At 45.6% G+C, this 12,287-nt stretch overlaps 1 protein-coding gene across 1 annotated transcript; it reads right to left on the minus strand.

Moving 5' to 3' along the window:
* Nucleotides 1-7,238: 7,238 nt before the first annotated feature.
* RPL14 (ribosomal protein L14) lies at nucleotides 7,239-11,514 on the minus strand. Its single transcript, XM_041407902.1, has 6 exons — nucleotides 11,459-11,514; nucleotides 10,682-10,783; nucleotides 9,971-10,065; nucleotides 8,447-8,546; nucleotides 8,036-8,089; nucleotides 7,239-7,494 (listed from the first exon to the last, which is right to left on the minus strand). Exons 1-6 carry the CDS (start codon nucleotides 11,459-11,461, stop codon nucleotides 7,312-7,314), a joined length of 537 nt encoding a protein of 178 aa, XP_041263836.1. The 5' UTR covers nucleotides 11,462-11,514; the 3' UTR covers nucleotides 7,239-7,311.
* Nucleotides 11,515-12,287: the final 773 nt, after the last annotated feature.

Below are 12,287 nucleotides of genomic sequence, written 5' to 3' on the forward strand. Positions count from 1 at the left end.
CCTTTTTTAAGCCTTATCTTTTCTTCCTCTCTCTTTCTCCTTTTTAGATACAAACCCCAGCACTCCAATGAATCTGAAACACCTTTTTTTTTGAACTGTCACCACGTAAATCAGGAGGTTCAGATCTCTATTATTTAGCATCCCACTAATCCTGCACCATCTGCAATCTTCACTAGCAAATAAATGCGTGTGTGTCTGTGTATCCTTAACTTGATCACTGTTTGAAAATACAGGATGTTGGATGAAGAACAATTCCACCCCACCGCATATAAAAGCTTTAGCACTGATGTCTCATTTTGAGATCTGTTGCTGAGACAGTTCCTCATCAAATATGTAAAGCAGTCCCTGTAAACGATACTGTTTGCAAAATAAAAAGGGCATTTGGTGCTGTGTCCATCGCTTTGGAGATGCCAGATGCTGTGCTCTCCTCGGGAAGGTGATGGGTTTGACTGACATTAACTGGCCATCATTACACTCACAGCTCCTCACTTCTTCTTAACAAAGGCTTTGCCTAGCCATCCACTTGTGCTGATGCCTTGAGAGGCTACCTAGAACAGAGACTAGACAGTGTTAAAGGAATAAAGTAGGTGTTTATTAAAAAGGCTTTCAAAGGATACACCTTGGGCAGTACAAGAGCCTGGCCGAGGCTACATCCAAGATGGACAACAGGTCACGAGTTTTTACACTTTTATAAGCCTTTATCCATTTACATATTGGGGTTAATTGTCCAATTACTGCTTCAGGTTATGAAGTCACACCCTCCCAGTTTGCTCTCCTCGATTTGCCCTCGTGTTTCTCAGGCTGGAAAAGGATTGTTTTGGCTAACTAAACTGTGAGAACTTACTAACACTTTATATGAAATTCAGAGTTATATACTAATGCAGTACAGAATCTGGATAATATGAAAGCTAAAACTTAAGGCATCAGCGGCCTTATGGAAGGTGGCCAGGAAAAGTCACTGGAAACTGTATCATTACAGCAAAAAATTCCTGAAGAGTTGCAAAGTTAGTACACAAATTACTTGGGCTTAGAGGGGCTAAGAGTTAGCACTGGGGGCTCAGAGAGTTTCATGGCTGATTCCCTTGGCCTCCTGATCAAGAACTGTCCAAGCTCATCTTACTGTGGAGGTGCTTGGGGAGAGAAAAGGAGGTGTGGTGGCAGGCTCATCCCTGCCTGCTCTTACACCTCACAGACAGGGCCAGGGTGAACACAGGTTCTCCTGCACCATCCAGAGCTCCCTGCACAGCTTAAAACTGTAGGCAGCTTCCAGGAAGCCTGAAAGGGAGCACAGACAATACCAGGTGGGAGCGTGGAGCATTGCTCCTGAGATTCATGTTAGTGGCTACTGGTGCTGCATGCCCTGTCTCCCTACTGAGTGTGACTGTGGCTCCCCAAGACCTTGCCAGAGGTCCATTCCTACTTCTGCATGTGAACAGGCCAGATCCTGGGGGCAGAGCCTGCCCTCCTGGGTTTGCTCTGTGCCAGTGTCAGGAGCCCAGGGGACATCAAGCTTAGCATCTGACTTCACCTTCCTCAGAGCATCTCAGCAAACCTCCAGCTCTAACCTGCAGGATCACACAGAAACAAGGGGAAAATGAACACAGACTGATACACGGAACATTTCCACCTCCTCCCACCGCAAAAAAAAAAAAAAAAAAAAAAAAAAAATGAACACAGACTGATACACGAAACATTTCCACCTCCTCCCACCACAAAAAAAAAAAAAAAAAAAAAAAAAAAAAAAAAGAGGGAGAGAAAGCAAGACAGCAAGACAGAAGCAATCTGTTTCTTTTCCTGGAAGGAGTTATTGGCATATGCCTGAGTTGGGACCACAAAGACACTCTATTGGCTGTGTACATACCTTTGCAGGAGGGAAAGTCCTCTGTCACTGTGATGCCAGGATGGGGGAAAGCGTATGCATTAACACATGGAGCAATCAGGCAGTATTTAATCTGAGAGCTTTGAGTTGTGGCTGCTGAAAATAGGGTCTGACCAACATATGGGCTCATGAATCTTTCCTGACAGCCCTGCAGTTACAGAAACAAGAAGTGGAGCCTCCTGGTTATAAATTGGTCATGAATAAATTTAGGTTGACAATTAGAAGGTTTCTAATAATCAGAGGATTAGGTTCTGGGAACCTTCAGACAGCAGTGGGCTGCGAACCTTTGTCACTCCCAGTAGAGCAGCACAGGAGAAGAGAGACCTGAATGGCATGGAGAATTCATCCTGTCCATGCCCCCAGAGATGGCTCTGTATCACATGCTAATGGTGTGAAGCAATAGCCCTGGAGCCAAATTTCTCAGAAGTTTTGAGTAGAGTGGTCAGAAAGAAAGGTCAGATTGTCAGAGTCTAGCTTGTCAGGCATATTCTCCTTCCAATGGCCATGAAGACACCAAATCTCCTGTCCGAGCAGTGACCACCCAGGGTTGTTGGCAGTGCCTGTAACCCTGAGCCCTCTCATCCTGTGGCATGGCACTGGGACTTCCTTCAGCCCACAATCCCAAATTTTCTATAGGATCCCAGAAATTATTTTGCAGCATGGATTGTGTGGATGCTTTCAATTCTGCTGTTGGAATAATTGTCCTGTGGCACAATTGCCTGCACTGACATTTAAATCCAACTCTCCCTCCCATCTAGACCTGCCAGCAGAGACCCGGCATATCCAGTATGAACATCCTTCCTTCCAAGGTCACAATCAGGTGTTTAGGAGTTGAGGAAGGCTGCTCACATCTGGGATGAGGATCTGCATGCAGCATCAACAGCAGCAGCTTGTCAGCCTCTCCCTGGACCTTGAAAAATGCTTCAAGCAACCAGAGCAAAAATGATGCCACTTTCAGCTAGTCAGACTTCATTTATTTCATTATGCCGTGAACTCTGATTTTTTTTTGCATTATCCACAGAGACTTCTAGGATGAGCTAAGACTCACATGTGCAATGTGAATGAGACAAGCAATAGAAATAAAAGATAAACAAGGAAGAAACCCCTCCCTGTAAAATTATTCAGGAATTCCAGGGAGGAAGAGAAGGAAGAAGGAAAAAGCCCTCAAGCCTATTTTCCATCCCTTCTTTAGAACATTTTTACATAGCACCTGACTGTGACCATAACACAGCTAGCAATGGCCTCTTCTTTTGAAAACAGAAGGCTGAAACAGTGGCAATAAGAAGTCTTGGCTGGTGAGTTACTGCGAAAAATATTCAGATGTTTTGCTCTCCCACTGTGTGTCCTTAGGTAAAGCTCCAGCAGATCTCAAAGATAATACTCTTTCATGCTATTTAAATATGCACACCACTACTTTTGTGAAGTATCTCTCATTTTCATTAGAGCAGAGCTTCGTGATAAGATCCTGCCACATGAACCTTTGTCAGGGCTCTGAAACACCACCTGCACTCCACCAGCAGCCCAAGGCAGATGTGAGGGAAGAGTTCAGCTCTGCTGAGGGCCATGATGAGCAGGTCAGGGCATCTCCTCACTATGTGTGAGGAACTATTACAGAACTAAATAATCCTGAAAAATACCTTCCAACCAGGGATCACCAGGGAAATGTTATAAACTACTTCTCCTATAACAAGAACTGGGTCATGCACTTTAGGAAGGAGGATGTGGCTCTGTGCTGGTGGCAATGACATAATTTTTATGTTGGTGACCAGCACAAATAGCTGACTGCAGGTGGAAGACCTCTCTAATTTGGATGCATATAGTGGTCTGAAAGCTTATGGGGGAGGCGGAGAGCTTGCCAGAAAGACTTTCCTGGAGTCCGCTCAGTTTTATCATCACTGAAAGGGAGATGAGGAAAGGATGACCAACTTTTTGTTTATCTAAAGAATATAATACAGGGACAGCTGTACAAATTGAAGGTTGGGCCACATTCCCACTTAAAGACACCATGAACTGAGAGTTGCACAGCCCCCAGGAATGAAGCTTGTGCAGGGAAAAGGGAGTGGGTACATCACCAGAACCACAGGGCCTGTGTCAAGGTAGGGACAAGGACGGCAGGACAACAAGGGGTGTCATGTTTAAACTGGTAAAAGCTGATCTTTCTGCTTCAGTGCAGGAAATACCAGTACAAACTCAAAAGTACCTGAGTGTGATAATAGTACATGCAAGTTCAAACTCAAAACAACATTAACAATTCCCAAATTAAACCCCCAAACAAACCAACCCAGCCCCCCTTCATCCCCCCAGAATTATAGAATGGAATAATAAAAAGCTGAAGACCTGGAATGAGTAGACCACACAGACATCCCTGTAATTTGCTCCACTTACCACATCCTTGCAAGCTGTATTTACTCATATACCAATAATGCTGTGAATAGAAATTAGCACCCCTTCATGGTGATAAAAGGCAGACACGTGGAGCTTTCAGAGATGCTTTAGCAGTGTGCACAGGAGAAAAGCAAAGAAATGTTACAGGGCTGGAAACATTTAAGGGGCACTATAATTGAAGCAAGGCAAAATAAATAGAGCTGTAAATTAGACCAGATTTGTCACAAGTCAATCAGTAAATGCAGAGATTTCTCTTTCAGGTCTATTACATCTCAATGAAAAAAATTGAAACACATTCAGATGCCAAACACAGTAACAGACATGCTAGTCAAGAAACAAAAGCATGCAAATACAGCATTTTTCAAGGAGAAATATGCATCACCAGCAAATCAGTTGGGACAGAACTGTGGCTGGTTCACGGTAATTTTACAGATTTTACACCTTTTAACTACAGATCATACCAAGGGGTCCAATCCTACTCCAGGAATTGCTCACGTCTCCCAGACTTTGCAGCACAGAGATTAGAACTAGGTTTGCCAAGTACTGGTATTGGTTCAGGAAATGCAGCAATTACCTGCTGATCTCAGGGATGGGGCAGATGCCCGGCTCTGCCCCCAGCAAGCCCACTACACATTCTGCATGAAGTGAAACAAGAAAACAAACACAGGGACTTCCCTTCAAGCTCTTTCTAAACAGCACATGCCATTTCTCTATGCTCATTTCCACTAGGTAAAATAAGTCCAGCAAAGTACACCTTAGTCAATTATAAAGGCAAAATGAATTGGCTAAGCACGTCCAGTGCTCTCAAGTGTTTGTGCCATCCGGTGTTTTTGGCACCATTCCTTGCACGGGAAGGCAGCACAATTGCCTGGCCTTAGAACAACCTTATCAAGAGCTAACGTTGCCATCGTGTGGTAACCTTCAGAAATAAACTGCACTCCTGTAGCTCTTCTCCCCCTTAGCTTCACAAAAAGAAAGAACAATGGACGATGCCCGTGGACTGAAAGGAGGGTGGCTTGCCCACAATACAGATTTCAGGGAGGTTTCATGAGTTGCTGAAAGGAGCACCAGATGCTGCTCACACAGAACACCCAGCCAGAAATGCACAGCGCAGGTACCAAAACCTGATATATTCCTATTGCTCTTTCCCCCTTTTGGCCAAATTGCAAAAAACAGCAGTTTGACAGAAATGCTGCTTGTTAGGTGTGGCATTACAGAGCCCAACTTTAAGGCACAGAACGCTCTCTCCCCGCAGCAGTGCCTAAATCTTTAATGCCCCACTCTCACTGCACAGCGCTAGGGCAGACTCAACCCTCTACATGTGTTTTATACCACGACCAGGTCGCTCTCCAGGACAATCCCAGCTCCCAAGGATTACTGCACACCTTATATCCTGGAAACGTTTCAGCTGCCTCAGCAGCTGCCAAGTAGTAGGAATGAAAGCACTGGAAAAATTGCAATCATAGGCAAAGATGTTCTGGGGAAGACAATACCTTTAAAAACGAGTAAATGCTGTAGAAAAAGCATTTCTGAGCTCCTCATGATTGAAGGCACATCTATTTTCTGTACAGGCACTTTTACCATTTTTTCCCCTCAGTCTTATATAACCAAGCTTAACAGTAGTACATGAAAAAAATCAAGAACCCTAAGGGACAAATCTTTCACCTTAAAGGACCTCCAGGTTGATAGAACTTTGAAGGTATTTTCAAGTTAAGTTTCAGAGTAGGTGGATTTAATCACTTCAAAATCCAATTTAAAATCAAGGTCTCCAGACACTTGAACATGGCTTTTAGTCCCAATTTGCATAATTTCTGATTTTTTTTTCCCTTAGCAGTTATATCCTTTCCTATCAACCAAGTGAACTCTCTATTTCCAAGGGTACATAAATAGCTCAAGACAACACTGTATACTTCCAAATGTTTGGGTATGCCCAATGGCTGAAATAATGCAGCACTAACCATGTAAACAGTTAAAGCACACGTTCTTAGCAATATATGCATATCAGTGTGATATGCATATATATATGACAACACGTATTTGAGTATGTATATGACAATATAAAGGTCTCACAACCTTCATTGTTTAAAATAGATACTTCCTCCTTTAATTTATATTTGACTGAAAAAGTAATTTGCTTTTAAATTACCAGATACCTCAGACTTTACAAGATTTCTCCAATCAATGTGAAGAAAATGTATTTCCTGCCAAGAAACTACAGGAGGAAATACAGGAAATTACATGGATGCTGACGTTGAGATTTGTAATTATTTTCCAATGCAAAGACTACACTGAGCAGTTCAGTGTTTCAGATGAAGTAATTTTTAGGTCATGCTCCCTTTTACTTGACAGTTTTGATTAAATAGTGGAAATTATATGCTGCATAGTTTAAGGAACTGGAGTTAATCTCTGGTCTTGACATAAAATACCCTTAAACATTCCAAAAAGCAAGCATACTGAAATACATGCCGACAATTTCTGTCTTGTTACTACATCACAAATTGCTGTAACTGTGCTTACAGGGCAACTATGGTGTTGGCATCACAGTATTCCAGGTCACCGCTTAAAATTTGTGGAAGTTTTTTTAGAAAATAATTCAGTGTTTGAACAGCAGTTCATCAAGTCTTTCAAACCCTGACATTCGTGTGTTCTAAGCAGAACACATCCTTTCAGCATATGCCTGAATTTATACAGAACTATTAGTGTGATTTTTCATGTATTCTACACTCAAGACTTTGCAAGCAATATTGCACATTCCCAACCAATTCCCGTATCAGACTGCTTTTAAATGTCAGGATCTGACCTACTTCAAGTAACTGGAAATGCCATTATTTCAACTATCACTGCGTACAGAGTACTGGGCACAGCGTGGCAAAAGCATTTCTGCATGCTCCTGGGGAATACTAGAATCCAACACTTGGACATTAAAAAATGAGACAGACAACCACTCTTGGTCAGAAATAAAAACCAATGTATGTTTAAAATTGCAATCAAATGTAATTTTAAAATTAGAACAAGGACACAGAATTATACATAATGAGAAGTTAATTTTATTTCTGTGCCTTCTGTGCCTTCGGTGCTGGTGCCTTCTCCGGCTTCTTAGCCTTGGGTGCCTTCTCTGGCTTTTTGCCCTTTGCTGCCTTCTCTGGCTTCCCTGGCTTCCCAGGTTTCTTGCCCTTTTTGGCAGCCAACCTCTGGAGCTTCTTCATTTCATGCTTGATGATTCTGTTCCTCTGTTAAAAAAACAAGAATATGTTTACACTTCATCAGCATGAAAAGAGCAAGAGTTCAAATACCCTGCCTTAATACAAATTCTAAGCTTTCAGATTCTACCTCTTTTCATTATCACCTTTTACCACTCATTGTATCTGAAATGTCTGCATTGTATCTGGAATGTCCCAATTTACCAAGTGGACATTATCATTCTGGTTGGTAGCTGAGGCATCTCAGTATTTCATGTGTAATGATTTTCATTAGAGGGTGAAATACTAACAGCAACCCATCTAGATAGAATATTTGATTTTATCAGCAGGCAATTCCTTCCTCAGCTGTCACTTGAGGACTGACACATGGATTATACAAGTTCAAGTCTGACCAACTACAGAAGAGAAAGTGGTGACATAAAAAAAGCATGGAAAATTCAAGGCATTCACACTCACGGTGCCATCCCATAACCCAAGCCAGCTGTGAAAGTAAGCTCCTAACACTGGATGTGACTCTGAAGTGAAAGCTACAAGCATTAACCCCATGAAGAAGCAGCACTCAAACACTTACCATTTTCTTCGCTTTCATCACCTTGTAGCGATCAAAGTCAGTCATTTTGGCTTTCTGTGTGAAAAGAATCAGTCATGAAACTCTGATATATGCAAGCAGTACAACTCAGCATTCCAAAGCATTCCCAAAGTAACTGATCATCTCCAAATGAGGTTTAGCTGCACTTCCAGAACTAGCTCACAATTTAAGGCCTCTGCACCATATCCCAGGATGCAGGAAAAGAGGCTGCTATAGAAATAACTGAACAAAACCACGTGCACTGTTAAAATACAAGAAGTTTAAGCTGGTAATTTAAAAACCTATGCCTTGTCTAACTTTAATCCTAGCTTGCTATTGAAAACGTGCAGCCTTTAGACTGTACCTACAAGCAGAAGCAGTACATGTACTCCCCATCCAGTGAAACACTGTTACCTTTTCTCGGGCCTCAATCTTCTTTGCCCATCTTGTTGCTGACCATTTTTCATTTATATTTTCCTTCTCCCAGGCAAGTCGCACACACTTCTGACGAGCGCTGCATTGGAACAGTCACAAAATCATATTCACAGTCTTTATTAAAGAAAGGTTCTCCCCGATGCTGGCCTCCCAAATTTCATTCAAGGGAAGATGACTGCACTGCACTTCAGACATTACTTCAGACACCTTATTTCAAGTCAAGGTCACATGCATCTCCGTGGCCTAATTAATGTTCTGTTGAGTAAGTGCTGTGCTAGAACTGACAGAATCACAGGATGGGTCAGGCTGGAAGGAACCACAGTGGGTCAGCTGGTCCAACCTCCCTGCTCAAGCACGGCCATCCCAGAGCACATGGCATAGGACTGTGTCCAGGAGGTTCCTGAGTATCTCCAGTGAGGGAGACTCAACCACCTCTCTGGGAACCCTGTTCCAGTGCTCAGCCACCTGAGCTCCAGGACATCCACACCTCTCTTTCCTGAGGAGCCCAGAACTGGACACAGCATTCCAGGTGTGGCCTCACCAGAGCAGGATCACCTCCCTCACCCTGCTGGCTGCACTCTTCCTAATGACCCCAGGACACCATTGGCCCTCTTGGCCACAAGGACACTGCTGGCTCAGGCACAGTTTGTTGTCCACCAGGATCCTCAGGTCCTTCTCTGCAGAGCGGATTTCCAGCAAGTGAGCCTCAAGCCCGTACAGGTGCTCGGGATTATTGTTCCCCAGCTGCAGGATCCTGCACCTGCACTTGTTGGACTTCCAAAGTTTCCTCTCTGCCTGTCTCTCTAACCTGTTGAGATCCTTTCGAATGGCAGCACAGCACTCTGGGATATCAGTCACTCCTCCCAGCTTTGTGTCACCAGTGAACTTGCTGAGGAGGCATCTGCCCCTTCATCCAAGTCACTGACGAGTAAGTTAAACAATACTGGGCCCAATATGGAACCTTGGGGGACACCACAGGTGACAGGCCATCAACCAGACCCTGTGCCACTCACCATGGACCTCTGGGATCTGCTCCCAATCCACCTCACTGTCCCAATGAGCAGCTGCTCCTAGCACTGCTTCAGGAGCAGAAGCAGCCTTTTTTGATTCTAAATTACAGAAATTCATACATTAACTGAGCTAAAAGAACAGAGTAAGTTCAGCCTCCTGCAATTCCAGTGCAGTTCTGTAGGCATGAAGCCTATTTAATGCCTGAAGGTGACTTAAGCAGTAGCAAAAGCAAAGCTGCAGCATCTACACTGCTTTCCCCCACACCATCCAGCACAGAACTACCTGTGAGATGCCTCGACTGCTGTGAGACTTCCTTTGCTCCTAAACAGCAGCTATCAGCCAACACTGGCAATGAAAACCTAAATATATTCAACTATGATATCACAGCCTGCCAAATTTTTACTATTTGAACCTTCTAGACTTAGCACACAACAGTCATCACATGACAGCACGGAGGTTTTTTTACACAGGTGAAGAAAGATGCCAACTCACCTGTGTGGGAACTTCAGGACAAAGTCAGTCAGCTGCATGCACTTGAAGGGCATGGCCTGCCTCCTGACACCACTGCAGGGGCCATCCACCAGTGCCTGAAAAAGGGAAAGAAATGCGGGCGGTTTGCAGCAGATTTCTCACTGCTTTTGATTTAGACAGCTGCTTCCTAATAATGTATGAACAGTATCTTGACACTCATCCAAAACTGGAACTCATATTATGTAGACAGAAGTGGAGATTGTTAAATCTTGCCTGTACAACCCAAGCTTTACAGAAAAAAAATTTTTGAAGGCCTGCCTTCGACAAAAAAAAAAAAAAAAAAAAAAAAAAACCACACCTGAAGTAAAAAAAAGAAGGCAGACAAAACCAAGACATGCACAGGAAGAGTCCCCTAGCACAAATATTCACTTTACACACACATTAACGCTATTTAATTAATAAGTGACTTTATTTAATTAATAAGACTCCAACTGACATCCCTTGTCCACTTCTACAACAAGGAAACACAGCAGGGCAGAGGATGTATCATATGCTGGTGGGGAAAAAGCGTGCTCCTAAAGGCATCAAATACAACAGCTGTTAAATCCTATCCTTCTATCAACTGCTTAGCTGAAAACAGAATTACTACTGAAGTCAAGACTCTTAGCCTTAGCATACAAGCTTCTGTTAAGGCAGTAAGGAGGAAATACAGGGGCAGCACTCACAACTTACCCTATTTTGGTCAATAACATCCACGATGGCCACCAGCTTGCCAGCATGTGGCCCGAAGGAGATGAAGGCAACTCTGCCGATCTCCACGAAGCGCTTGAACACCTGGGAGGGTAGGAATGGACAGAGTTAGGCGAGAACACACCCAAGGCCACTTTCAGATTCAAGCCTCTGAGAGCCTTTAAAAGAGCTCCCCAAAGAAATCACAGAATGGTTTGGGTCGGACAAAGACCTTAAAGATCACCTAGTCCCAACCCCCTGCCGTGGGCAGGGACATCTTCCACTTCCCCAGGTTGCTCAGAGCTCCATCCAACCACGTCTTTAAAACTTCCAGGGATGGGGCATCCACAATTTCTCAGGACAACCTGTTCCAGTGCTTCAACAGCCCCACAGCAAAGAATTTTCTCCTACTATCTGATCTACACCTACTCTCTTTCGGTTTGAAGTCCCATCCCCACACGCTCCTGTAAGCAGTCCTACCCCATCCTTCCTCTAAGTTCCCTCCAGCTCCTGGAAAGCTTTCGAACTGCACGAAACCCCCGCGCTTGAGCAAAGCGACCGCGGTCCCGCCGCGCTCCGAGCCCGGCCCTGCCCGACCGCACTCAGCACGCGGAGCGCGGCCCCGGCCCAGCGCGGGTGAGGAGGCCGCGGGCTCCCCGCCGCCGCCGGGGCTGCCGGCGCAGGGAGGCGCGGGCGGGAGCGCTGGGGCGGCACCCGGGGTGCAGCGGGAGCGGGTCGGGATGCGGCAGAGCCGGCGGAGCGCGGCATGGCCGCACGTACCATGATGGCGGCGGCAGCAGAGAGGGCGGGGCGGCCTCGCCGGCGCCCGGAAGCCGCCTCTGCGCCGCCGCTGCGCGTGCGCGGGGCGGGGTGGCCGCGGCTCCGTAGCCGTCCTCCGCGCGCGCATGCGCTGTAGCGCCCGTCGCTTCCCGTTGGTGCCGCCGGTCTCCGGTCCGTGTGCCCAGTGTGGGGCTGCACGGCGGCCCGGGGTGCTTCCAGAAGAATCCGTCCTTCTCTGACCTCCTGCAGGTCCCGCCCTCCTCCACAGGCGCTGCATTAAACTGTGCCTCTCCGGGGGCCTCCGCCGCTCAGCGTGAGCGCAGGCTGTGCTGCGCAGTGTGGGGTACCCGAGGCTGCCTCAGTCAGAATGTGCTTCTGTGTAAAGGGTGGCACACTTCGTGCCGCTTTCGTGGCCTGTACGGAGCTGTGTTTTGGATTTGTGCTGAACACACGGTTGACAGTACGGAGATGTGTTTGTTGTTGCTGAGCAGGGCTCGCACAGAGCCAAGGCCTTTTCTGCTTTCTGTACTGCCACACAGGCTGGAAATTTGGGAGTGCATGGGAAGTTGAGAGGAGACACAGCTGGGACGGGTGACCCAGGCTGACCAAAGGGATATTCCGGAGCTTAGGAAAGAGCTACTCACTTTTCATAGTTTAGGAAGGTTTATTAGACCTTATCAAAAATACAACTGAAGACTGAATAAAGAAAAAAGGTTACGGCGCTGGGAGCAAAAGATTTTCCCCACCATGCGCTCAGCCCCCTCACAATGGAGGTTTTTCCCTTTTTAACCCTTTACCCCTCCCAAAGTTCTGTCTATCCACCCCTTCT

This window comes from Onychostruthus taczanowskii, unplaced genomic scaffold, assembly GCF_017590055.1.
Source record: "Onychostruthus taczanowskii isolate IOZ18803 unplaced genomic scaffold, ASM1759005v1 scaffold28, whole genome shotgun sequence".
NCBI classification, from domain to species: Eukaryota; Metazoa; Chordata; class Aves; order Passeriformes; family Passeridae; genus Onychostruthus; species Onychostruthus taczanowskii.

Coding starts and splice junctions, on each gene's coding strand:
- RPL14 (XM_041407902.1), bottom strand. Junction 10,066..10,681: donor ATGTTATTGACCAAAATAGG/GTAAGTTGTGAG, acceptor TCCCTTTTTCAG/GCACTGGTGGATGGCCCCTG. Junction 8,090..8,446: donor AGATTGAGGCCCGAGAAAAG/GTAACAGTGTTT, acceptor CTTTTCACACAG/AAAGCCAAAATGACTGACTT.